General features: G+C 42.7%; 2 protein-coding genes across 9 annotated transcripts in view; one reads left to right on the top strand and one right to left on the bottom strand.

Moving 5' to 3' along the window:
* Positions 1-14,587, top strand: part of LOC149308974 (liprin-alpha-3-like) — a 75,739-nt gene extending 61,152 nt beyond the window's left edge. For 5 of the 6 annotated variants that reach the window (XM_089531537.1, XM_089531536.1, XM_089531533.1 and 2 more), the window contains exons 21-30: positions 1,282-1,482; positions 1,644-1,706; positions 2,839-2,865; positions 4,918-5,093; positions 5,690-5,787; positions 6,300-6,475; positions 6,728-6,796; positions 6,914-7,085; positions 8,252-8,326; positions 9,168-14,587. In XM_089531537.1, coding sequence (XP_089387663.1) covers positions 1,282-1,482; positions 1,644-1,706; positions 2,839-2,865; positions 4,918-5,093; positions 5,690-5,787; positions 6,300-6,475; positions 6,728-6,796; positions 6,914-7,085; positions 8,252-8,310 — 1,041 coding nt within the window. In that variant the 3' untranslated portion in view covers positions 8,311-8,326; positions 9,168-14,587. The remainder of the gene's footprint in view (positions 1-1,281; positions 1,483-1,643; positions 1,707-2,838; positions 2,866-4,917; positions 5,094-5,689; positions 5,788-6,299; positions 6,476-6,727; positions 6,797-6,913; positions 7,086-8,251; positions 8,327-9,167) is intronic. The other variant, XM_089531535.1, reaches the window with a different exon arrangement.
* Positions 14,588-14,668: 81 nt separating this feature from the next.
* LOC149308973 (uncharacterized) lies at positions 14,669-26,608 on the bottom strand. Of its 3 annotated transcripts, none has more exons than XM_089531538.1 (6): positions 25,398-26,608; positions 24,828-24,904; positions 19,533-19,601; positions 19,335-19,386; positions 17,868-17,904; positions 14,669-16,768 (listed from the first exon to the last, which is right to left on the bottom strand). In XM_089531538.1, the coding sequence occupies exons 1-6, from the start codon at positions 26,440-26,442 to the stop codon at positions 16,732-16,734; spliced, it is 1,317 nt and encodes a 438-aa protein (XP_089387664.1). In that variant the 5' UTR covers positions 26,443-26,608; the 3' UTR covers positions 14,669-16,731. The 3 variants fall into 3 exon arrangements, with proteins under 3 accessions (XP_089387664.1, XP_089387665.1, XP_089387666.1); XM_089531539.1 differs by having other exon boundaries at positions 24,828-24,901; XM_089531540.1 differs by lacking the exon at positions 24,828-24,904 and having other exon boundaries at positions 25,398-26,394.
* Positions 26,609-27,525: the final 917 nt, after the last annotated feature.

Genomic DNA, 27,525 nt, shown 5'->3' with positions numbered 1-27,525 from the left:
AAGAGGATACTTACTGTTTAAAAAAAGATGGACCCAGATTTAAATGAGATATATACCATCATGTATAGCAGGTGTGAGAGTCAGCATTGGACTAGGACTCTGTAGACCAGGGTTTGGATCCCCACTCAGCCATGGAAACCCACTGGGTGACATTCTTTTAATCTAAGAGGAAGGCAAAGACAACCCCCATCTGAGCAAATCTTGCCTGTGATAGTTTTGTCTTAGCATCTCCATAGTCAGAAACAACTTGAATGCACACAACAACAACAACATAACAGACTGGGAAACTGTTGGAAACTGTAGCTGCCTTAACCTCCCAGGAAACCTTGAAGGACAGCACATACACCCCTGTAACAATTCAGGTTTTTTCCCCTTAATGTCCCCAAATTCCTTCTAGAAGGTATGGGGGCATTGCCAGCATATCTCCCTAGCCGATTTAGGCCCCAGGAAAGGCCCTTTTTACAGTAGGAAGTGACCAGAAATCACTCCCCCCCCCGAAAAAGGTCTCTCCTGGGTCTCAAATGATCTTTAGGGTGGGGACATGGCGGAAATGCTGCCAACCCCTAGAAGGTGTTTTGGTGCAAAGCAATTGACTCCAGGGGCCTTGGGAATTGCATATCACCCACAGACTTTGCCCACCCCAATAAACAACAATTCACCAAATTCCAATTTTTGAAAGAGCAAATAGGAGTCATAGTGTCCCCAATTCAGCAGATATCTTGGAAAGGATTTAAAGTAGGGGAGCTTTTGTCCTCTGTAGTTACTGGCAGCCCAGAGCAAAAGCACTGCACTATTTACTCTATAAAAAATGCATCCATGCCATTTCTAGTTTGATCTTCAGGAAGGCCTTTATTGGGTTTTGCTTGTTCTTACATTGAAAGAAAAATACTGTATCAATCTGGTTTTAGAGTCAAATGTATCCCATGAAAGCCATACAAATAAAATACTTGCGACTAGGAGTTAAGAATGCAACATTTTCAAGTTTTAAAAAAGTAGTTATTGAAGACATTTCCAGTAAAATAATACAGCTCTAAAGAAGTGCCTGTGTTCAACAGTACCACACAAGATAAAGCAGATACACTTCTGAGAGGAGTGTGTGAGTCAAATTTAATTGAATGATGACTGAGATCTAATAGTGTATCCTTCCTTCACTTGGGTGTTACAGCATAGCAAACAGAGGATTGTGGAAGTTGTAGCTGAACATACTTGGGGAGCTGGGGAACGCCATTTTCAGCACTGTGTCTGCTTCATCTCAGGTTTTCTTCCCATTTATTCTGACAGCTGTGGGTTGGCATGCCAGCCTGGTATGTAGCTGCCTGCCGTGCCAATGTCAAGAGTGGTGCCATTATGGCCAACCTGTCAGATACAGAAATCCAGCGGGAAATTGGCATCAGCAACCCCTTGCACCGGCTCAAGCTCCGCCTTGCCATCCAGGAGATGGTGTCCCTTACCAGTCCCTCAGCCCCTGCTACATCCCGTACGGTAAGTGGGCGGATGGGGTCTGTTTCTTACATTGTTTCCTGCTGGAGCAGTCAAGGCCTCCAGTTCACATCCCAGAAAATCTAGAACGGCTTCCTCCACTTTTTAAAAATACTGATGGACAGCTTTTTCTTCCTCCCCTCCTCCATTTCCCCTCTTTCTAGTCTACTGGAAACGTGTGGATGACGCATGAAGAGATGGAATCTCTCACAGCCACAACAAAGCCAGTAAGTGGGGCTGCTGTTTACAGTGCCATCCCCCATGCCTGTTGAGTTCCCTGTTGTGACTGTTTCCAGGACCTTGTCTTGTGAAAAATTGCCCATGTATATGAGGTTGTGTGGTTGTGCCTGAAAGTTTATGTGCTGGAATATGTCTGTGTCCTATTTTACTGGATTAGCCCTTTTCCTACACAGACTGATGCTCTCTTTCTCTGTTTCGTACTGTTTTTGATTCTCCAAGGGATGGGGTCCACCCTTGCTTCATGAGGATAAGGGTGTCACTTAACAATGGTTCTCTGGTTTATTTCTTTTGGGGAGGAAGAACATTATTAACACTAGTACAGTCCAAATCTTGGGGAAGTTATTTATTGTTCTGGCAGTGCTCTATGGTGTTTCCTATCCTGAAACGAGATGACATCATAAGTAGTTCAGTATCCCAGAGGCATCTGCTAATCTTTCCTGAGCTGCATTTTCCCCCTTCTATAATCCTTGTATCCTTTGTATCTGAATTTAACCTTGTATCCTTTGTATCTGAACTGGTGCTGATTCTTCAAAAGTGAGGGAGATGAAGCTTGGCTTTCACAAGTAGGAAAATAAGGACATGGAATGTGCAGTATCACTCCACATTGCAGGATGTAGTTTTACCTATTATTCATATAGAATAAATTATGCTAGCTGTCAATATTTAGTACTTCAGGGGGAAAGATTTTAGTCCAACTCTCTCCCTCTTGTGCTAGATTTCCACTTGCAGGGATATTTCTTTTTTCCCAACAGAAAGAACACATCAACATGTGATCCACCCATTGTCCAAAATAGTACAATCTATTATCTTATTCCTCTCCCTGCCACCAGCAAATTGATCAGTCTGTGGCAGGGAAATGTTAATAATGATATTGAACTACTACTATTGTTCCCATCATCCCTTAGATGGGCTCAGGCTGATGGACGTTACAGTCCAGTAGCATTAGGAGGGACACAGGCTCCTCATCCTGCTTTTATGATGAGGTATAAATCCATTAAAGTGATAGAGGTTCTTCCCTTTTACTCTGAGCTCTGTGTGTGTGTAAATAAACTGTCTCTAATCCTGCCTTAACAATTCCTTTCTGCTTTCCTTCCTGCTTCTCATTTAACCTCTACCCAGGAGACAAAAGAAATCAGCTGGGAGCAGGTAGGGGAGGGATTCCCACGCTAGCCCTCTCTTTACTTGCATGCCTCTCTGTGTGTGTATGAATGTGTGTATGAGAAAGAGCTTGAAAAGTACTTTTTGGATTCCTCTCTCCAGTGGGCATGGTTGCCGGGATTTTCTCGGTGTCATACTCAAACAAGTGACTCTTCTAAGCTCTGGAATGGAAAGGAGGAATGTCTGTTATCATTATGTTTATGATTTCTGCAAAAGGTAGGAATGGCACAAAAGAATCTGTAATACATTGAGTGAATGGGAACTTTTCCCACCCACTCAACTATACAGATTGTCTTCTTTTATTCCACAACCAGCAAGTCCATTGACATTAATGAGAATCTCTCCTTAGCTCTATATGATCCCCTATTGTAGAGCTTGTTTGAGCATGTTATATGTGACAATATGGTTGAAAAGAATTGTTAGCACAGGTGTTTGGGATGCTCCATGGGATCAATCTGAGATGGGAGCTTTAGGACAGAGAAAGAAATCTATAAAACTCTTTGTATCTTTGTTTTTCTTTTGTCACTCTCATTGAATCATAGGCACCTGTCTCTTCATTCTTCTGGGTTTCTAGGCCACATGGGACTGGCAGGGGTAGGATTTTGAAAGAGGGCTGCTTTGCATGTCAGCTCAAAGAAGTGAACAATGGATGCCTACAATGGATGTGTGCTGTACTTTTGGTAAAGGGCAAGGGATGAATTTGCCCTTCATCCCTGTGCTGAGATGCATATGTTTCAAATGCAGATGGAATTTGTCTATCTTGTCACGGCACAAGATTTTCACATTTTCCTTTTCACCACATTTCACCATGTGCAGGGGGAAAGTAAATAAAAGCAATGTGGTTTGCAGTGATTAGGATGTTGGATTGGAACTTGGGAGATCTAGGTTTACATGCCCAATGTGAGCCATGAAACTCACTGGCATTACCTACAAGTTACTCTTTCCCAACCTAGCTAATTTAATTTATAGCCCACCTTTCCACCCAATATTGGATCTAAGACAGCTTATAGGTTGAAAGAGAATACAACTAAATGATATATATAGTACAAATATATTAAAAACAAATAAATACATCATTCTATTTGAAATTTAAGCTAAAACATAATAAAAATGCAGCACATCCCATTTAAAGGTCCTTTTGCCACAACCAGTAAAGGGCTTCTCTGAATAAAAAAGACTTTGAATTCCAACAGAAATAGAGCAGAGAGGGGTGCACCTGAACATCTTCCTTAACCTGGGAGCAGCCACTGAGAAGGCTTTTCCTTTATTCTCTTCAAATGTACTAATGATGATGACACTGAGAGCCTTATCGCATGAAAGAAGAACGCCAAAATGGACCAAAGAGAAGTGCTTTTCTCCTTCCCTTTCCACATGCCCTCAAAGCAATTCCATTTTCTTCCCGAGGGAGACAGTAATAAAAGCATGTCTTTTGTTAGGTTGCAAAAAATCAATTTGGCAAAAGGCATTCTTTTAGAACTGTCTTGCTTGGAAAAGAGAATGGAAATGCAACGAAAGCATGTGGAGACGCAAGAAGAAAGCCACTTTTTTCTGGCTCCATCTCAGCTTTCTTTCTTATGCGATAAGGCTGTGAGAGTGAGCCCTCCCCTGGAGATCTTATAACATGGGTAGGCTGTAACCTACCTCACAGGATTGCTGTGAGAATAAAATGAGGAGAAGTAGAACCATGTATGCTGCCTGGAATTCACTGAAGGAAAAGCAGGATATAAATATAAATGTAACTAATAAATAACATATATAAACATATATAAACATGTTAGCCAAGTAAGCTCCATGGCTGAATGGAGGTCTGATCCCAGTGTTAATGAGTTCAAATTCCAAGAGTTAATGGGAGCAATGAAGAGAAGGCAATGTAAAGCAGAGTGCTTAGAGATACATACAAAAAACCTATAGTGAATGGTGAATGTCCAGAAAATGCCAGCCTAGGGCCGGGGGAATAGTAAGAGCTTGATGTGAATTCTATATATGTGATGCATGTTGCTCCCTCTCAGTTTCTGGGTCTACTTTTCTCTGTTTCTACAGATCCTAGCATATGGTGACATGAATCATGAGTGGGTGGGAAATGATTGGTTGCCCAGCTTGGGCTTGCCTCAATACCGCAGCTATTTCATGGAGTCACTAGTGGATGCCCGGATGCTGGACCACCTCAATAAGAAGGAACTGCGGGGCCAGCTCAAGATGGTTGACAGTTTCCACAGGTGAGAGGGACAGAGGGAACTGAGCTGGCTGGATTTCAGGCACATCAAAAACATAGCATGCAGTGCAATTCTGTGCAGGTTAGCCTAGAAATCCTTCCATATTTATGGGAATTATTTCCAGGTAGGCATGCAAAGGATTGTAAAGAGTGTTGTATGCAAAGATGCCAAAGCTTGGAAGCATTACAGGTATGTAGTGCATTATTTCACTCTGAGGTCAGAACAAGGCACCCAGTGACAGCCACATGGCTGGGTACCTCATTCTGACCTCAGACTGAGTGACCTAGCAGTGGTGCTGGATGTACTGGGTGGCACAGTGGACACATTTCAAATAGCCACCTGGCATTTGAACGGAGGGCTCCAGATTTTCTGAGAACTAAACAGGGAGGTAATTTAATACACTTTGGTATACTTCAGTTCTGGAGGTAAGCGGGCCAGATGTCGCATGGTCTGTTCGCACCAGAGCTGGGGCTTTGCCCGTGCTTCATCTGGTCTCCCCACTGAGAGGACAGAGGGAGGTCATTTTATTTGGCCCATGCAGACAAGGCCCCAGCCATCATGATACATGGTTTTTCATGTTTAACTTGTACTTCTTACAGGGTGAGCCTCCATTATGGGATCATGTGCCTGAAACGTCTTAACTATGACAGGAAAGAATTGGAGAGAAGACGGGAAGAAAGTCAGAACCAAATCAAAGGTAGACAAGCTTGCAAATAACTGCTTGCAAACAGCTGGTTAGTTGTGATTAAAACATTTTCCCACTGTTGTTGTATGCCTTCAAGTTGTTTCCAACTTATGGTGATCCTAAGGCAAACTTATCAAGAGGTTTTCTTGGCAAGATTTGTTCATAGAGGGATTTGCCTTTGCCTCTGAGGCTGAGAGAGTGTCACTTGCCTAAGGTCACCCAGTGGGTTTCCATGACTGAGCAGGGATTCGAACCCTGGTCTCCAGAGTCTAAGTTCAATGCTCAAAATACTATACCACTCTGGCTCTTTCCAAATAACTAAGGTATATCTGTACTATATTAATATAGTATAATTAATTCTAACTATTTATTTTCTAAAAATGGTTTTCCAGGCACTCGTGTGGGTGGGAAGCAAGGCCCAGGGCTAGCAACATCTACAAAATTGTGTATTAGGAAAGCAAATAGGAATATTGGTGACATAGCTGAGTCTATCATCTCATCTTCTCTCTCTCATCCCACTCTAGATGTGATGGTTTGGTCCAATGAGCGCGTAATGTGCTGGGTACAAATGATTGGGCTGAAAGAGTTTGCCAACAACCTGATTGAGAGTGGTGTGCATGGGGCCCTCCTTGCCCTGGATGACACCTTTGATTGCAACGATTTGGCCCTGCTGCTACAGATCCCTACCCAGAACACACAGGTCAGGAGCAAGCATGGGAAGGAAAGGCTGGTTAAAAGAGGGGTAAGAACCCAGTAGACCATGGCATAGGGCAGGGTAACCTGGTCCCAGGGCTTCCCAAAGAAGAGAAGAAAGGAATCCTTAAGTCTTTCCCACCCTAAGGTGAGAAAAAGAGGGGCTGTACCTTGTTCAGCACCTGTGGAGAATTAAGAGATTGGAAGAAATGGGGTAAGAGACAAGGAGACCAAAAGAACTTGCCTCCTTTTTACGTAGGCTCGCCAAATGTTGGAAAAAGAATTTGGGAACCTCGTTACTATGGGAACAGACCGACGACTAGATGAGGTGAGTCCCGTCCCCATCTCCCCCATCTCCCCCCCCCACATTCCAGAATCCCAGCTTTGTGAGAGTTTTTGTAATATCCTGTGTGCAATCCATGCTGCTTTGCGTTCTCCCTCTTAGGATAGTGCCAAGACCTTTAGCCGTTCCCCATCTTGGCGGAAGATGTTCCGGGAAAAGGACCTCCGCGGTGTCAGCCCTGACTCGGCTGAGATGCTGCCAGCCAATTTCCGCACAGCCTCCGTGGCCTCCATTACCTCACCCGGGGTGCAGCTTCGTAAGATGCAACCAGAGGGTATGTGAGACACTGGTGTTAAAAGTCCCCATTAGTGTGCATGGGCTTATGTTGATGCAGCTGAGTTTTGACCTGGAACATGAAATGGAAGATTTGGGGTGGGAAGGTGGAGTTGAGTTCATGCTATTTATTTACCCTGTTTTATTCAAACGTTTTTGTTGCAATTTGATATAAGTACTGTCAGGGAGTATTGCTTGATACAAATAAAACTTAACTGGGCAGTAAGGAAATGAGAAGCTTCTTGGTATTAGGAACAGAACTTGGGAAAGTCATCTTTGTTGATGTACAACTGGCCATCCTGACTCCAGATTCTAGGACTTGTTGTCCAAACGAGTTAACTTTTTCCATGATTTAGTGAAGAATGTATTTTGGTGGTGGTAGGTATACATTCCCCCATGATTCTTCAGGCTGCGAGGAAAGTAGAATGTTTTTGAGCATGTACAAAGTATCTTTTTCGTTATCCAATTACAATGGGATATGTACATGCAAGCAGTCTTATATCTTGTAAATGTAACCACTATTTGTTATCTGGAAAACAAAGGCTATATTGGTGTCGTGAAGGGCATGGGGAATTTCCACCAGGATAGAATGGTGTGGGAGAAGGATATTCAGGGTGGAGAGGTTTCATTGTGCCAACACGTCCCATGCCCATTCAGCTACCCAAAGAGTGAGTGATCGTGCAAAATACAGTCTTGGAAAACAGGGTTTACATCCATTGTACCTTAGTCGATTCAGGACAGGTGACCGGAACCAGATCACACAATGCTTCCGACTGTGGAATTCACTACTGAAAGATGCAGAGATGACTACCAACTAGAATAGTTTTGGAGGGGCAATGGAGACATTAATGGAGAAAGTAGTATCAGTAGCTGTTAGTCTTGATGGATATATATGTACTATCTCTCTAGCACCAAAGGCAATATGCCTTTACATATCAGCAGATGAGGAGCAGGAGATAGAGGATGTGGTTGTATTAATCCTCTGTAAATGGACTTGCCATTGGCAACTGGTTGACAACAGTGAGAATAGAAAAGCTGGACTAAATAGGCCTTTGGGTTGATCCAGCAGGGATTTTCTTGCTTTATTCCAGTCTTTTGAAAACTGAAGAATAAGAGGTTTATGGTCGCTTTGTTTCTTGTTCCTTTCCTTTTCCCATCTTTTTCCAGGGAACTCATTAGGTAGCCAACGGGCAGACAGTATGTCAGTGCGAACGTACTCCTGTTAATGCCAAGACAATGGAGGTTAGTATGTGGTAATAGTATTTTCAAATGGTAATGTTTATTTTTAACCACTGCCTCAGCACTAGCCGGCCAAAAGACATGATGCAAAAGCAAAAAAACTGTCCAAGAAATGATGTAGTCAGTGTTCTCATCACCATTACAGTGTGGTGAAGTGGACTTAGTGTTTGTCTCTGTTACATTTAAAATGAATGTATACCAGCGATAGGGATTTCAAACTCCATATTATCATTTTAATATGGCATGTGTGGTGGTGGAGGATTTGCAAAGAAAAATCAACAGGCAGAATGCTTGACCTGCTTCTTATCCCCAGATATCCTCTGTAACCTCCCCCGCCTCGCATACTTTTAAAAAGTTGTTCTGAAATAGTAAGCGATCCTGGTTGTCGGCAAATAGCTTCTTGGAGGTGGGTGCTGACTGGGAGGAACAATAAAATCCAAACCATCACTAAAAGCCTCAGCACATCAAAAACAAACCTGACAGGCAAACAAAGAGAAGCACATTTATCGTTCTGTTTCCGCATGATGCCAAAGTACTTTCTTTCTCGTCATAAAAGTGTCCCTTTTGCCAAACTGGAAAACCCCTTTGGCAAAAGGGATGTTTTTACACCCTCTCCCACACTTTTACAACTGAAAGAGAATGAAAGTGTTGTGACATTGTGCAGAGACAGAAAGATGAACACACTTCTCTCTGTTTGCCAGGTTTGTGTTTAATGCAATAACGCTCTAAGGACCCATGCAGAGATGGTAGTAGCAAACTGACTTTTTCAATCCTGAAATTGTTTAGACAAACACCTGAACACATGTGTCTTAAGTGCACAATATGGCTTTCTTTTTCTATACAGATGCTGTCCTGGGTGCGTCGGGCCACCCTGTCTTGAACAGGAGGGCTCCCCACAGCTGTTGCTGCCGCCGCCACCTCTCTCCTCATCATGTGCTCCAATCTGGGCTGTGGGGAGGAGCTGCCGCCGCCACCGCTGCCGCCACTGCTGCTGCTGCTGTAGAGAAGGAATAGGAAGTACATAGGGATGGTAGAGAGAGGAAAGAGAGCTCCTCCTTGACCCTCCTCCTCACAGCAGTGGCTTGTGGTCACTGGAGAACTCAAGGGACTCAAGCTAAGGAGGAAGGAGCCCTCCCCAAGCCTGCAGAAGTCGGCCTTCAACTCTGGTGTCTATGTATCGTCGTTGTTCTGGGCAGGGGCATAAGAATGTGAATGAAGCTATACACCCATCCACATCCCATACCCTCCACCTCACTCCACTTCACTGCAGCCTGTCCTTTCCACCTCTTCTCTCTCCACCTCCTGGGCTTGGGTGGGAGGTGGGCATCTCGCTTCACGTTCCTGTTGCCATGGACTAACTGGCTCATCTGTCTTGACAACTTGTTTCCATTCCTTGCCTTCCTATGAGTGCCAAGTCTTCTGATGGCTCTCCTTCCTCTTCCTCTTCCTCTTTTGCATTGCTGCTACAAAGGTGTACCCTATTTCACCTCATGATAGCCAGAAGGGGGTTAACTGCTTAAAGCCAAGTTCTCTCTGCCTCCATCTCTCTCTCTCTCTCTCTCTCTCTCTCTCTCTCAATCTCTTTCAATCTCTCTCTCAATTCGTGCCCCCTTCCAGTGCCTCTTCTTCTCGAAAAAAATGTGGGGGGGGGGGGGAAGACGGGAGCAGGTTGGAGTGGGACAGGCTTTTCTCCTTCTGCTCCAAATTCCCAACCCACAATAGGGAATGAGAAGAGAAATGCTGAATAAAGAGCCATGCCCAGCCCTGGCAGTGACTTACCCCTTGGAGCCGAACTCCAGAGAGTTCTGAGTTGGGGAGTACTGTCTACACAGCTGCTGCCTTTACTCAGAAGCGGCTGCATTTTGGCACAAATAAGGAATCCTTTTTTTAAAAAAATAAATAAAAATAAAACAAAAACCAGCCTCCTGCTATCCTCTCTCTGCCCACCATCCATTTCAGGCTCCCTTTTTTCCTTCCAAGGGAAAGAGTCTGGGATTATGACATGAGAAGGTGGCAGGAGAGAGGCGAGGACCCTGGGGAGAATCATCTCCCAGCCTCTTTAAATCCCGATGTGAAGCTGCTCCAGTGAACAAATGATCTGTCTGGTTCTGTGCAAGGACAAAACTGTATCCTGGTGGAGTGTGAAATCTTTTATTTATTTATTTTACTCTCCCACTGAAGGGGAGCAGGGGATGGGGAATTCAGGTCTGAGACACTCAAACTGGAAGGGGGAGATCTCAGCCTGGAATGGGCAATAGAACTCTGGACTTTTACAATATGGCACACAGACCCCTCCTCTCCCTCTAAGACTACTGTAATATAAGAGTTGTATTTTCTGTGTATATCTGTGCTGTGGAATCTCGTGTAAATTGAATTTCTTTTTCGACCGCTGTTACAAGTTCTCTGTTAATTTAATAATGTGTCCTGTTCCCCCTCCGCCCCCCCTCCCCCTGCACGCCCATAATTTTCATTTGATGTTTATATTTTATGCCCTTTTTTTAATTTTAATGTTTTTTTTTTCCTGGGGAGGGTGTGCGGGGGTGAGGGGCAAACCAAAGGGGGATGTTTTGCATGAAAGTGGGAGGGGGGAGGAAAAAAATACAAATCTTGACGACAACAACAAATATTTTCTATCAGGGAGATTGTGAGGGGCGAGCAGGAAGCTGAGGCATAGGAGGGAAAAGCTCCTGGGTACCTCAGCTCCAGTTCGCCTCAAGGTGATGGGGAAAGGGATGGGCAAAAGCGGAGTGAGTGATAGGAACTGTTGGGGGTTCAAAAAGAAAAGAAAAGAAAAAAAGAAAAAAGTTTTAAAACATTTTCTAGAATCTGCAGACTTTTGTTTAATCCAACAGCAAGCACTGAACGAAGTGGAATGTTGCCTGAAGGTTCTCTTTTTTCCTGTGAGACAACACCCATGTTTCACTTTCTCTGTCCAGTCTTTCGCCACTCCAGTTTCTTTTGAAGTATTGCTGGACTGAGGTCCAAGGGGAACTGAAATGCCAAGTAAGGTCTGCTTCTCCTGGGACATCCCCCAGACAGCACTTGTTTTCATGCATTGCCAGTGTTGTGCTGGCCTTGTGATTATGCCACTATAACCCTGACATTGGTTCAGCATTGCCAATGTGAGGGATTTAAGATATTGTTTAAAGCTTTCCAGCTAGCATGATTGAACTGTGTGGCTTGCACTGACAAAAAGGTAAAAGGAACCCAAGGTAGAGCGTTGAAGCTGTAGTTGGTTCACTTACTCTTGAACCCTTCTGCTATATCCTCTTCCTTCTGTGAGAAGGACTTTGGAGACCACAGTTTTTCAAAGCCTTGGAGTTTTACAAAGCATATTTGCCATTTTATCTAAACAAATCTTGCCAAGAAAACCCCATGATAAGATAGCCTTAGGGTCACCATAAGTCAGAAATGACTTGAACACACAAGTCCCAAACAGATTCTCATCAGTTGAGGATTTTTCTTGTTAGATTAAAAATATGTTTTTAATCATTTGTGAATATTTTCAGTAGTGTGCCAGGAAACCCTTGTCTCTGCCAATCCATGGTTGATGGACTTGAGTCTGTGGATATATTCCAGTTCTGCTGTAGGGTTTTTGTTTTTGTTCAAGGACCACAGTTCTGAGATCTATCTTGGTTGAATAGTGGCAATGGTTTCCTGGCATAGTACACACATTATTAGTTAACATGCTAGTATGTTAACATTATTAGTTAACATACTAGTTAACATGCCACCCTTATAAGGGTCTCTTGGCCAGTTCATCACATCTCCTTTCTGGTTTCCAACCAGCATCTTTCTATATTCCAATAACTCTCCACCATTCATGTTATTTACTCACCTTGGCTTTAGGCAACATCTTCCCACCTGTCTTAGTTCCAGCAGGAACATTGTTAAAACTGAACATGTTACCTTATCACCATACCCACAGGTTTTGCATTTCTACTGCTATTCTCACACAAAACCTGCTTATATAGGTCTGTTCCTGGACCCCTCCACTCCATGCATCTGAGGAAGTAGACTCAAGTCTATGAAAGCACATGCTACCAGTTTCTGTCTTTTGGTTAGCCTCAAAGGTGTTGCAAGATCCCTTTGCATACTTCTCAAGCAGAGTTCACTCTCTTCCTTTTCCAACTATCATTCAGTTCTGCTTTAAAGCAGTAGATTACCTCACCTCTGTAATATTTATGTTGCCACCTCTAAAGGCAGTAAACTACTGTCCTGCCTTTTTTACATTATCTCCACCTCAAGAAATAAAAACACATGTTCCCTTTGAAAATAAAATTAGCCTAAATCCAACTTTGAGTTCCAACTAGCACAGGCCAATTGAATCAATTGGATTTATGTAAGTATTAGTCTTTCATTCAGCATTTGATTCAGTGGGTCTTCTCTGGTTGGAATTAGCTATTGGTTTTGAGACATGTTGAATCCGGATAAGTTTTAAAGTAAGTTCATTGATATCAGTGGAATTTAATTGTGGCTAACAAGGGCTAGCCCTACTATTAGAATGAAAGTGGCAGATACTAAGGGGTACAGAATAACACTGAGCTGTTGTAACACAGGTGTATATAACCATGCAACTCAGCATGCCTAGTGCCCCCTAAGTGAACAACCATTAAGCAGTGTGAAAAACATTGGCCCATTGCAAGTGAAGAAAACTTCAGCTGCCACTCCATTAAATGTCATTCAATACCAAAGTCAGGTTCATCTATGCCATAATATTTTCAGTTTCTATATGTAAAGTTGGACCGTGAAGAACGTTTACAGAAGGGAGGTCAACTCATCTGAAATGTGCTGGAGGAGACGTCTGCAAATACCACAGACTGCCAAAAAGACAAATAAATATGCCCTAGAGCAAATCAAGTCTGAGCTCTCTCTAGAAGCCATAATGACTAAACTGAGGCTTATGTACTTTGGACACATCATGAGACAGTATGACTCTTTGGAGATGATAATACTTTTCAGAGTTGAAGGCATTAGGAAAAGAGGAAGACTGTATTGCAGATGGATTGAGTCCATTAAGGAAATCATGGCTCTGAGTTTCCTTAACTGACTCAAGAACTGAGCAGAGCTGTTAATAACAGCATGTCTTGGAGGACTCTCATTCATAGGGTTGCCATAAAGTTGAAGCCAACTTAACTGCAATTAAAATAATCAAAACAGTGGAAGAGAAATGATTTGGTCTTTCATCTCAGCAAAGTGCCTTGGGCCACATCTGTGATTAACTTAAATCCCATTGATCTCAGTGGGACAGTATGATTTAGCCTGGACTGAACCCATCCTTTTTGACTGGATGGTTAGGTAGGGCAGTAATAATTACCGCTTGAATCATTTGTCTCGTGGCTCTTCCAGTACTAATGTATTGTCTAGGTCCTGGCCCTATAATTAGGAAGAGAAAAGTGGTTGCCTTAGGCCACAGATGCTGGCAGGCAGCAACAAGGTGTTAGGAGAGTGAGCTGTGTACCACATTCCTTGAAAAAGGCCAGAAGCCTTCAAGTATGGTGGAGGATGCTGTCCTATTGCCAGTACTGAAGAAAGCTTCTGTTGCCAATCCAGTCGCCTTTTGTACAAGAAGCAAAGTAACTTAGCAAAGTTACTGGTGGTTAACCATGAGTGAGTGGGTAGTATGAACACATCCAGCAAGAGACCCACCCAGATAATACCAAAAGGGTATGGAGGCATTCAGTCTGTATAAACTTTTTAAAAGGAACCACCTTGAAATCTCCTATTATATATTGTGGGAGGACCAAAAATAAAGGGACAGGAGTGTGGTTATTCTGTCTTTGGTTTGTTGGCAGTCTGCAGAAAGGAAAGAAGAAGATGAATATGTGGGAGAAGATATGTTTGAGTGAGGTAGGTATGGCCAGCACATTAATATTTTTAAAAAGTCAACTCGGCTACATTAAACTGCTGAGAGAAATGTATAAAATGCATTAGTGCAATATTGTTTTTGGAAGCTGCCTTGGGTCCCGTCCTGGGAGAAAGGTGGCATATAAATAAAGTAAATAAATGATCAATGCATTAGTTTTAGTTTTAAATCAATTAAATTTAAATTAAAAATAATTTCAAATGTCAATCCCATTAAAAAAAAAGAATTGGTACAAAACATTAATTTCATACTGTCTGACTGTTGGGAGGCCCTTTCAATTCTTCTGATAAACAATGTTAAGATAATGTCAGTGTAACTATTAAAATATTAACATCATAAAATCATGATTGAAAACTAACAAATTGAGAGGAAGAAAAATCATTTTTAACCAATAGTTTCCAAGCTTAGTTCATGCGTCTCTTGTCTTTCCAGTTCCTCACTTCATCATAGCAAAGGCTTTAGAGAAAACAGCAGTCATGTCAGAAGAAATTTTTTAATTGTTATTCTCTATTAAAACAAAACAAAGCAATGGCTATAAATTAAGAATAAAAAAGGCAACTGGGGAGGAAGATCACAAAGGAGTGGGAGAGGAGATTTCTTTTACTTCAGCCAAAGCAGGAGAGTCCCAAAACATGAGATCATAAGAAATGAAAAGCTAAAGCTTTGTGTCTTGTTCCAGACTATTCACACAGGGATTGCTTTTTAAAGTGATAGGCTTCCTCACCCCTTGTCATACGGACTCTAGGAGATCAGTGTTCAGATCTCCATTTGGCCATGGAAACCCATTGGGTGAACTTGAGTAGTCACCCACTTTCAGCCTTTGAACAAAGAAAACCTCATTACAGATTCACATTAGGATGACCCGAAATTGGAAATGGCATAAATGCATATATCAACAACTTGAGATTTTGATCTCTGACAGATGTATTTCACTCTGCCAGTCACTAAAAAGAAAAAACTGCCAGCTTCTATTTCAGCTTCCTTTGTACAACAATGGTAGCAGTAGTTTTCAATTAGATTTAAAGTTGTAAGATGTTACTCTAGGCACGAGGAAAATTCCTTATGTTACTACATTCAATTTGCACATAGGAGGACAGAGCTTCCTATCTTCTGACAGTTAAGAGGAACATCAGATGCAATATGACATGTGCAGTGGAGCAAAGGCATTTGCAGAATGAAGAAAGGAAACATATTGGCCCCCCAAGCGTTCAACTGCAGCTCCCATCAGCTCTAGTCTACATGGCAATGATATGTGAAAACGGGACCTGTAGTCCTAACAACAGCCGCAGTGCCCCATTCCTCTCATACCATTATAAAACCAGCTTTTAAGTTTGCAGCACAGGTTGTATTACTTGAGATAATGGCAGATGTTTTAGCTGTGATGGTTTATTATTCTAGGAAGATCTGGTGATCTCTAACTGACTGTTTGGCAGTTTCATAAAAGACTCCATGTCCAGCATTCCTTGGGAGGAAATGACTTCAATCATATTGGGGCTGAAGCAGTTTTAGGTTTGCAGTGCAACTTAAAAGCTTGTTCATACAGGCATATCTATCCCTTGATGATAGCAGTTACCAAGTATGTGCTCCTGTGTATGAATGGTCATGGCTCAAATTAAACTATCCTAAGGTGTAAAACAAATGAAGTCAGTTCAGAATTCAGCAGCAAGTCACCGAAAAATGTAAAATCATATGGTACAAATTAACTCAGCCTGGAACTCTCAAGTTTTGTTGGGTTATAACTCCCATAAATGGGATGACGGCACTTGCACATATTTAGTCTATGAAACATGATGTGCTGCTTTCCATTTAAAGTTTCCGAAAGGGGTTGTAGGCCAAACAATATCTAGGGATCTGACAGATGTGAGCAGTAGACCTATCCCTCAGAAACAAGCCACAAATGTGATTAAGCTTGTAGTAATTCAGCGGCTGGGAAAACGTAGAGCACAGAGGTGTTAGGTAAGGCCTACGGTATCCCTTGCCCCAAGGTGGATTAGTTCAGTAAAATGTGGATTTTTCTCCTTGCCCAACAGGTCCTGGCCTGCAAGGAATGGCCTTTCTACTAAGCTATAAGGATCAAATACACAAGACTTGAGTTCTGTGATTCTTCCTATCAATGGAGGGTTTTCTTTTGAAGGAAACGAAGGTGCTGGAAGTTGAAACCGTAAGCGTGTGGAGGAAATAACTGGGCTATTAAAATCTTTCAAAATCACTCCTCCACCAAGGTTTCTTTCTTACCAGCTGTGAAAGATATAGGCAGACTTGGAAAAATTACTTTTTTGGACTACCAGAATGCTTAGCTGGTGGGTTCTGGGAGTTTATGTACAATTTTTAAAAAACTTTTTCAAACTTGGTAAGGGAGCCCTTTATCTTTTGTCCCAAGAAGGGGAAAAAATGGGGAGCAGAGCTTTAAGAGTACAGGGGAGGGAATAAAACTATTAGGAAGAAAAATCATGGAACTGCTCATCTGGTGCTGTTTGTCCCTAAAGGTCAAGGATTGCTGTTTCTTTCCTTTTAGGTTTTCTCCTCTCCAGGGAGGGGTGCTTCAGTGCTCTTGCTGCTCAAAAATGGTGGCAATTGTCCTGAAAGAGAAAGAGAAGAAAAGCGTTGCTGTTGTCCGTTTCCCACTGAGGACCAATACAGATGGCCCTAAAGCAGTACTTCTCAAATAGTGGGGCGCGCCCCCCAGGGGAGGCGCGAGGCTCCGTAAAGGGGGGCTCGTTTGACCAATTTTATAGGCAAATGATACTATTTAGAGTTGCGCGGGGGGCGCGAAATGTTTTCTTCTTCCTGGGGGGGCATGACAGAAAATAATTGAGAAGCACTGCCCTAAAGGGACGGCTTGATGCTACCCCTTTGATCGCCGGATCGAGGCCGCGGCAACCACATGCTGTGGCCCTGATTCAGCATTTTTAATTGAGTGCAAACTACTTTTTCACTTTGAACTTAGTCTGCAGCAGATGAAGTAAACTGGAGGGAAAATGAGAAAGTGAGAGGAGGAGAGAAGTTGGAACATTTTAAAAGCAACTGAAAAAGTGGGATGACAGAAGATTAATTGAGACTGTCTCTGACAAACTGGGAGAGTTGAAGTGTTTGTTTTTACAATAGTGGACTCAGTGTTTTGTTAATTTCTTGTCATATTTGTAATTGTCCATTTCTCTAAAAGGTAGTTGGAGAGTATATAAAATAAGGATGGAACATATGGAATTCCCAGGCACTGTCTCTTCTAAACATCTATTTCTTCTAAAGCTGGATATTTTGTAAAATCTTCATATTATTTCCATTTTACAGAACTGGGAAATGCCAAATTTATTCTATTTTGCCTAGACTGTTCTTGGCTGAATCAGAGATGTAGCCATGATTTTAGGAAGGGGTGTGTGTGTCCAGACTAAGTGCCACCATTATAATGGGGCTTGGGCACAGCAGCACAGCAGCATGCACCATTCATTTTTCTAATGGAAGGGGGGTCCGGACCCCAAGGACCCCCCCCCCCGGCTACGTCCCTGGCTGAATAAGAGTAAAACGGAAGGCTTAGGTCCACAAAGTACACTTCTGCTTGGTCTTAACTGTCCTCCCTCAAAACTGCAGGACTAGGGAGAGGTAGTATTTGGAGTTCTGGCTCAACCTATTCCTAGAATTAGACACTGAAAGTGTGTGGAGGTGAGAGGTGGCAATACTTACTGAAATAAAGCTCCTGATAATTCATCTACGATGCTCCCTGTAGAACAAAAAGATAGAACAAATCAATTTTTTGTTATTTCAATGGCATTTTACTCTCTGCTTTGCTCTGCACTGACATCTTCCCATTAAAACAAGATTTCTGAAGCGCCTATGTTCTATTTTTGCTAGTTTAATCCCTGCTAAATGTTTAAAAAGGCTATCTGGGGAATTTGGGGAACTGTAGTCATTGAATCATAGAGTTGAAAGGAGCCACAAGAGATCTAATCCAGTACTCTGCCCTGCAGGAATACACAGCTATATCATACTTGAAAGATGCCCATCTAGCCTCTGTTTATAGAATGCTAAAGATGGAGAGTCTACCCGCTCTCATACAAGGCAATCTATTCCACTGTCAAACAGCTCTTAACAGCAAGCCAGTTCTTCCTTACGTGGAATTTCTTTTATTTAAATTTTTATCCATTGGTTCATGTTCTAATCTGTGGAGCAGCAGAAAACAAGCTCGCTCCAGCTCCACATGACATCCCTTCAGGTATGTAAAGATGGTTATCATGTTACCTTTCAGTCTTTTCTAAGCTAAACATGCCCAGCTCCCTCAGCCATTCCTTGCATGGCTTGGTTTCCAAACATTGGATCATCCTGGTTACCCTTCTCTGGACACATTTCAGCTTGTTGATACCCTTCTTGAACTTTGCCCAGAAATGAACAAAGTATTCCAAGTGAGATTTGATCAAAGCTTTCCAAAAAATAAAGTTTCCAAGCACTGGACATACCCACCTTGTTTAAGAAATACAGAGTGGCATTGGTTGGGATTTTAATCCTATTTTCTCACAATCCCCTTGGGGGGAGTAGGCAGAAGCATATCCTCCAATGTTTCTGATGAAAACTAGGACCCATGTGACCAAGTTATCAAGATGACAAAAGTTATTAATGAAGAAAAACAGGCAAGCCAGGAGAGGTTGCAGCAGTTTGCTTGTGCCTGAGTCCACAGAGAGGGCAAGATTCTATCCTCTTCTCTCATCTCCTCAGTGCTGAGTTAATTGAATGCAAACTACTTTTGCATTTTGAATTCAGTTTGCAGTGAATGGAATAAATCAGGACAAAGGGGGAAAGAGAGAGAAACTGGGACATTTTAAAAGCAGCTTAAAAATGGGAGGACAAATGATTAATTGAAGTTGTCCCTGCCATATTGAGACAGTTGGAGAGTGTGCAGCTACATGGTGAATCAGACAAGGTCTGAAGAATTTGGAGACCCTGGCATAGATATGAATTCAGGTTCCCACCTCCCCGCAATCCTAGTCTGAAACTCAGTCCCCTAAGGGTGGGCGGCTGTGGGGATGATATTGGACTACAATTCCCATCAACCCTAGCCAAAATAATCAATGACAACTACAAGTGATGTTGGGAACTGCAGTACAATTAATGCCTGAAGGCCCTCTGCCTCAAACCATGAAGGGGTCATCTACTCACCTGGTGCACAGGCTGTTTCACACACAGGGCAAATGTAACAGAAATGACAATACTGCAAGGAGAGAAACAAAGCAGTGGAAGTTTAGCAGAAGATACCAACAAGACACTGTTGTGGTTAATAGGATTAAAAAAACAAGACTATCAAGTTTTTGCATGGGAATGGAAGGGAAGTGTAGTGGGGAAACTTGCAAGACCAACCTGACAGCTTGTACAGTATTCACTGCTGTCTCCTTCTTTACAAGGACATTTGTCACATTCATCACAATGCTGAAAAGAAAAAGAGAAGCAAGAAAATGAAAGGATATCTTAGCAGGAAGATAAGTAGGGAATACAGAAACAATTTCCCTTTCACATGCATGCCACAACAAAATCACACTGCATGCCCAAAGCTGCCTTATACTGAGCCAGGCCATTGGTCCATGTAGTTCAACCCAGCCTTCTTCAGCTGGTGATCTCCAAATATGTTGCACTAAAGCCCACCATTTCCAGCCAGCATAACCATTTGCCATGGAGATGTGGCCCAAAGCACCAGAAAGATAGCAAATTGGCCAAAGTTAGTCTACACTAACTGGCTGTGACTCTCTGCTGTTTCTCACAGATGGGACATTTCCCATCTCTGTCCAGTGGTGATTCAAAGGATTCAACCTTAGGACCATCTGTGTGCAAAGCATGTGCTTGTTATTGAAATATGGCCTTTCTCTGATACTGTGTGATCCCTGGGCACTACATGGCCCACTCATTCTTCAACTATTTTGCAAACACCTACCAGAATCCCCCCAATAATGTTAGCATAACTCATTCTGTCCTGTGGTTTCCAGGCTGTAACCCAGAGTCTTCTTGTCCCTTTCAAAATTCTGGATTGTCAGATCACAACACCTCCTCTAAACTGAAGGGCCTAGTCTCCTATCCTTCTGCTGTCATTGTTTTGTTTTGCTTCTTCTATACTGGCTATAGCACAGCAGAGGGCAACTGCAAACCTTCAAATGTTATTAGCTGACAACTTACAGTAGGCACAGCCAGATTAGCCATTATTGAGGGCTTAATGGAGACAGAAATCAAAAAATATTTAGAGGGCCACAGTTGCTCTCTCCTGGTGTAACATGGAAGATACCCAGAAGTTAGTAGAGATTGTTTCTTGGGGAAGAGGATATCATGGCAAGATTAAATAACATAATTATCAGAAAATATCTTTCTCCAGCAAGAATAGTGCTGTTCCAAGATGATTTGGGTCCCCAGATGGGTTAGGCTACAAATCCCATAATCTCAGATAATTAGATGGGCTTGATATGGTTTGTGGGACTTAGAATTCAATGTCATCTGAGAACCCAAGGTTGGAAGTTATTCTTCGCAACTCCACCCAGATACAGCCAAATCCAGTGCCACCTAATGAATGGACTATATAATTATATGATAACTATCCACACACAAGAAGTTGCAAGTACCTCTTTCAGGCATTAATATAACAGGTTCAGGAGGAATGTTGCAATGTGGCAACTAACTGCAGGAGAAGATGCAGCTGCCATGATATACCCAACACCCCAACACCAGTCTTCTTTCCCACCAATCTCTTTTTGGACAGTTGAGGAGTACTTGCTGTTGTGTGTCTTCAAATCATTTCTGACTTATGATGAGCTTACCATGGCGTTTTCTTGGCTGGATTTGTTCAGTAGGGGTTTCCGTTGCCTTTCTCTGAGGCTGAGAGAGTATGACTTAGCCAAGGTCACCCAATGGGTTTCCATGGCAAAGAAGGGATTTGAACCCTGGTCTCCAAACTCATAGTTCAAACCACTACATCATAGGTCAACAAGCTACACCATACAGATAGGTGAACATCTTTAAAAGTGAGGAGTGGGACTTTAATTCTCATATTTTTACTCTATTCTGCTCATGCCTTGAAATTTTCAGAGGAGATCATTCTCCAGATCTCCTAGACTGCAATGTGTGTCTCTGAAAATGAATCTATTTTCTGTACTGGGGTCCCAATTTTGGAATGGCCTTCTGGACAGATACATTTGGTGCTGACTCTTGATTCTTTTAGGGCCTTCAATGTTTGCCCTTGAATATTTATCTGTATTTTGAAGAAAGTGTTATAATATTTCAACTGTAAATCTAAATTAATTTAAGATTGACTTGTCCTCCCCACTTCTTTTGTGCTCTTTTTACATTTTAGTTACACTGTTTTTATAATCTTATGTACATCGTAATGGGATGTCTTTGGTGACAAAGGAGTGGAATAGATTTTTTTTTAATGAATGTATAAATAGGAGAGAGAGGAAACAGAGCAAAGAGGCTAGTGGAAGAATAAAGTAAGAGGCAGAAAGGGGTTCAGCCTCTTCCATTTCATTGCAGAATTTGCTTGGGGGAGGACATGTGTCAAACTGCAGTATTTCTACAGTGTAGATGAACCTACTGTGAAAGTGTTTCCTCCCATTTCCATTTCCAGCTCCTTCTAACTGGACTCTCACGCATTTCACAAACATAGCAAAAGGGGATCTTCAGTATATAAAGAGTCTTCCTTTCAAGTCATCAGCAGACTAAATATTTATAGCTATCTATATATAAAGCTAGATTCTACCAGCATGGTGCAGTAGCTTGAGTGTTTGGACTAAGATTCCAGGGTTCAAATCTCCACTTTGCAAATGAAAACCATGGGCAAGTCACAGCTTCACAGCTTCAAGTGGAAGGCAAAAGCAAATCTCTTCTGATTAAGTCTTGCCAAGATAATCATATGGGAAAGTCACCACAGGTCAGTCAGTGTAAAGTCACACAATAACCACAACAACAAATATATGAAGCTGCCTTATATTGAGGTAGCAGCTAGCAACTACATTTCCATACCACTTCATACTAAACTAAGCAATCTCTAAGCAATTTATAACGTGTAAACTAATTGCCCACAGTAAGCTGGGTACTCATTTTAGCAACATCAGTAGGATGCCAGGCTGAGTCAACCCTGGAGCCCCTAGCTGGAAGTGAACTCATAATCCTGTAGCTGTGAGTGAGAGGTTGCAGTACCAGCATTTGCCTACTGCACTATCAGGCCTCCCTGGTAGTTGTATTGTTCCATCTAGCACAGTATTGTCTGTTCTGGCTGGCAGTAGCTCTCTGGGGTCTCATGTAGGGACCCTCAGGTAGTGAGTCCTTTCCATCAATTGTTACCTTATCCTTTTAAAGTGCGGACACCAGGGACTAAACTAAAATACTGCCTCTGAACTACAGGCTCTGCTTACCATCTTGAAAGGAGAACAAATTTGAGAGAGAGTTATGTAGCCTGCTCCCATCAGGCAAAAATAAACAACAAAACCCTGCTTCTATGGAGTTTTCAACAATGGGAATATCTCTACCAAAGCATATCTATTTGATATCATTTGGGAGTGATGGGCTACATAGGAGCCCTGGTGGCACAGTGGTTAAATGCCTGTACTGCAGCCACTTACTCAAAACCACAAGGTTGCGAGTTCAAGACCAGCAAAAGGGCTCAGGCTTGACTCAGGCTTGCATCCTTCCAAGGTCGCTAAAATGAGGACCCATATTGTTGGGGGCAAATTAGCTTACAGTTGTAAATCGCTTAGACACTGTTTAGGCAGTATGAAGCGGTATATAAATGAAGCTTGTTTGTTACATTTGCACTGAAGAAATAATCCAGTTTTACACCACTTTAACTGGCCTGGCTCAATGCTATGGAATTCTAGGAACTATCGTTTTATGAGACATTTAGCCTTTTCCATTAGAGAGCTCTGATGCCACAATAAATTACAAATCCCAGGTTTCCCTAGCACTGAGCCATGGTAAAGTGTTGCCAACCTGGATTATTTCTGCAGTGCGGATGCAGCCTTGGTGTCTTGCATATAAATCCAAGAACAATGCTGACAGTTACCTAATCCAGGTGAGGGCAAAGTGTGGCTCTCCAGATGCCATTGGGCAGTGCCTCTCATCAGCCCTAGCCAGCAGAGCCAGTGATGAGAGATGCTAAGATTTACGTTCTGACAATGTCTGAAGGCTGAAATTTGCCTTCTCCTATCCCGGTCTTATGGATTCCTAGCTGCTGCACTGCATACCCTCCACCATTTCACAGATGAAAACCAGGACGACCAACATCAGAGCATGGTCAAGACTCATTAATGAAGATGAGCAGAAAAGCTAGGAGAGGCTACAGCAGTTTGCTTTTGCCTTAGTCTACAGAGAAGGAATAAACTCTAACCATTTCTCTACCTCTTCCCCCACTGAGACTTGATACAAACTACTTTTGCACCTCAACTCAGTTTGCAGCAACTGAAGTCCACTGATGACAAAGGGGGAAATAAGGAGAAGGAGAAACTGGGACATTTTAAATTCAGCTGAAAAAGTGGGATGACAGAGAATTAATTGGAACTGTCCCTGCCAAATTGGGGCAGTTAGAGGGTATGTCCACTGTGTCCCATCAGTCAGGGCAGTACATTTTTTGAGGATGTAAGAGATGTACTTCTCTGTGGCATTCCAGTGAAAGGAAAGGAAAGGAAAATATTGTATAACTGGGAGCATTCCAGATCTCAGTATTTTCATATTTACTTAAAAACAACACTACAGCACCCAAATGAGATTGCTGCCTGCATGTTTTCCCCAGTGGAACAGTAGCAGGTTCAGATGTGGGAACAATTTAGACTGGAAAGGTAGTATAAGACGGGGGTAGTTAAATATGCCCTGCCCAACAAAGCTTGGAAACAATCGATTGTTGGACTAAAATTCTTAGAATTCCCCCAGCATAGTCACTGGTTTGGATTAGGTATCCCAGAATCTTCCAACCAATATGGTAATTATCCATAGTGGCTGGAGGATTCTAGAAGCTGTAGTCCAAAAAAAAAAAAGGAACTTTTCCAGGCCCTGTTCACCCAGCACCACTGATCCAGTCCAATGTATTTCCACCCAGGCTGTTTTTAAATAAACATCAAAACACTGGGATATCTGATCACAGATCTCTCTCATGGGTATTTTGGCCCTGACAGTTTATATAAACTAGGACTGAAAGGAGAGTAACATGGTGGAACACAGGGGGAACTTGATGTGAGAATGCCCAGAGCAGGCATACTCAAATTGCAGTAAGTTGCACAAAATGAAGCAGGCTCTCACCAAAGACAGAACTATGAATGAAGACAGACAGAGATAGAAGCCAGACGAAGACATAAAGGCAGATTCCCCTTTCTTCTTCAAGAACACAAACAAAATAAGGGAGGTGAAAGATGCACCATATAACATTTTAAAAGCAGGTAGCAGTTTATCTCATCATCAAAGGTGATGAGGAGGAAGAAAACTTTGCCTTGCTCTGGAGAGGGCAGTGGGAAGATACACCTAACACATTATTCTACATGACTGAGATTTGGCACGACTGTGAGGAAGATGCAAAACATATAGCAAGAGACCCTCATTTTTAATAAATTGTTCCACCAGTCCAAGTCCGCACACAGTACAGTACAGAGCAGGTATGCATGCAAGCTTGCAGGTGTGCTCCTTCATTACCTTGCAGAAGGCACAGTAGTGGCAAACAGAGCCTGCCTCATAGTCACCATCTTCATCCTCATCTTCTTCATCTTCTTCTTCAATGGAAAAGAGAAACACGGATATGGCTATCTAGTCCCTCCTGGTTTATCTTGGTGGGAAAGGGAGGAAGTCCAGAGGGCCTTTGGATTCCCAGTGGGTACTGGGGCCTAGTGAGCTGGTGCTTGAGAAGAAGAGGGGATACCCCACCTTTCCAAATGAGGAGAGGAAGGGTATTTGATTTGGAAGAAGTCAGAGAGCCACCCAAGTTGGGGGAAAGTAGGAAGTGAATTTGAGAGCCAGAGTTGTTTAAAAGTGGGGAACCAAAGCCATTGGAGGCTACAGTTTGCGGTCCCCTGAGACATTTGTGAAAAACTGCAGGACAGGGCACTGGAGGGTGGGATAGAAAGTTTGGTTTCATGTTTGCCCTGGCTCATCAGTTTTCCTAACATCATCATCATCATCATCATCATCATCATCATCAACAACAACAACAACGACAACAAAATGGACCCACCACATCCCCCATCCAAACCCCTGCATTTTTCTCACCTTCTTCTCCTTCATGGTGTTTCTTGGACTTTTCGTGTTTGTGATGCTTTTCTTTGTGTCCTTCATGTTCATGTTCATGTTCATCTTCTTCCTTAGAAGCACTTTCATCAGACTCTTCTTCATTATCACCAGGACGATGGTGATGGTGGTGATGATGGTGCTTTTTGTCTTCCTCTCCTTCATCATGGTGATGATGGCCACCATGATGATGGTGTCCATGGGACTCCTTCTCCTCATCGTCATCATCATCGTCATCGTCATCATCATCGTCATCATCGTCATCATCATCATCCCCATCATGGTGATGATGGTGATGCCTGGTGTGCTCTTCTTCATCACTGTCATTGTCATCGTCATCATCATCATCATTATCATCATGGTGATGATGGTGGTGATCATGATGGTGATGGTGTTCATCCTCATCTTCTTCTTCATCATCGTCATCATGGTGATGATGGTGGTGGATACCATGATGTTCATGATGTTGGTGATGTTCATCCTCATCATCGTCATCATCATTGTCGGCATCATCATCATGGTGGTGGTGATGTTCACTATGATGTTCATGATGATGGTGGTGATGTTGGTCCTCCTGCTCATCATCATCATCATCGTCGTCGTCATCATCGTGGTGGTGGTGGTGATGGCTGCTATGATGTTCATGATGATGATGATGATGATGATGATGTTCACTTTGGCCAGTGTCACTTCCATCATCACCATGGTGATCATGGTGGTGGTGGTGATGCTCCTTCTCATCATCTTTGTGGGAATGATGGCCTTCTTGGTGATGTCCATGATGCTGAGTGGCCTGGGAGAGATCATCATCATCATCACCATCCTCATCATTGTCACTCTGCTGACTATGATGCCCATGGTGGTGGTGTTCCTTGTGATGATGGTGTTCATCCTCATGGTGATGGTGCTCTACTTTGCCATGGTCATGGTGGTGATGCTCCTGTTCCTGTCCCTGTACTCTAGGGAGCTGGAATGAGCAGAGAAGGACGAGAAGGAGGCCCAGAATCCAGGCCTTCCAGGAAGCCATATGTACAGCTTCCACCCAGAAGTTTTGGTAGAAGTCCCACTAAAGGCAACTCAAAAGGGCACACAAGACGAAACCCTCAATACATGCAACTAGGAAAGTCAGACAAGGAGAACTAAGGGGGTAGAAACACTTCCCAGCTTGGGTTTTGTGTGAGCGACGTCTACAGCTGGCCTAGATTAGCCTTTCAGCCCCAGCCAATGTCTGCCTGACCCAGCCTCCAAGACAGATGAGAAAACCAAACCATGGGCCCTACCATGCCCTTATATGAGGTGACCAGAATAGAGAGGGTGGAGAATCGGGGAACGGGAGCTACACTGCTTGCCATGCCGCCAGGCTATAATTAGCTCTTAGGAGCAACTGCATCTCACTCACTCTCGGTGACAGGGATGTCAGCAGGGTTTCAGAGCAGGGAGAAATCTGAGCCAGGACTGCTGGGTTCTCTGGGAAAGAGAGGGCTGTGTTCGGGGAAACTAGAAGCTCAAAATCCAGGTTACTTTAGTGTCTAGTGGTTAGAGAAGGGGGCCTTGAACAAAAAGTAAGACCTAGTGAGCGTAGGGTTTGTGTGTGTATATTGTTAAGTCATACAGAACACAGGTTTAGCAGAAAGAGGGGCAAAGAATGACACAAATTGCTCATTAAACAAAAAAACCCTAAATGACCATTAATTATTTGTAACTGCTATCTAATTTGTTTTGTTTGCATTGCTTTTTGTGTGTATATGTGCCTTCAAATCATTTGTCAACTTATGGCGACCCCATGAATTTCATGGAGTTTCTTATGCAAGGAATACTCAGAAATAGTTTTGCCAATTCCTTCCTCTGAAAATATCCCACAGCAGCTTTGCTTTTTAGCGCAGCCTAAATGAGCCAAGAAAGCCTCCGTAGGTTTGTCATAAGAAATTACATGAAGGTGCACAACAACAATAACAAAAATACTATAAAGCCATGCATGTATTGAAATGAATCATGGTAAGTATCTCACCAAGATGTATTTTTATTTTTCAAGAGAAACAGTAATACTACTTGTGTGGGAACAGTTAGCAGAAGTGCCCATGATGAAAAACACAAACTCAAGTTTCATTAA

The sequence above is a fragment of the Sceloporus occidentalis genome, unplaced genomic scaffold, assembly GCF_023333645.1.
Source record: "Sceloporus occidentalis isolate IW3139 unplaced genomic scaffold, rSceOcc1.0.p SCAF_7, whole genome shotgun sequence".
In the NCBI taxonomy this organism is placed as follows: Eukaryota; Metazoa; Chordata; class Lepidosauria; order Squamata; family Phrynosomatidae; genus Sceloporus; species Sceloporus occidentalis.
Note: the sequence above shows the minus strand (reverse complement) of the source record. Positions and strands in the feature narration are given on the sequence as shown.

What these genes read in the sequence shown, in the direction of transcription:
- LOC149308973 (XM_089531538.1), bottom strand. Translation starts at nt 26,442, where the DNA reads ATGGCTTCCTGGAAGGCCTGGATTCTGGGCCTCCTTCTCGTCCTTCTC. An exon ending in ACACCATGAAGGAGAAGAAG is followed by an intron (nt 24,905 to 25,397) that starts GTGAGAAAAATG and finishes TTTCCATTGAAG; the next exon opens with AAGAAGATGAAGAAGATGAG. An exon ending in ACTACTGTGCCTTCTGCAAG is followed by an intron (nt 19,602 to 24,827) that starts GTAATGAAGGAG and finishes TTTTCTTTTCAG; the next exon opens with CATTGTGATGAATGTGACAA.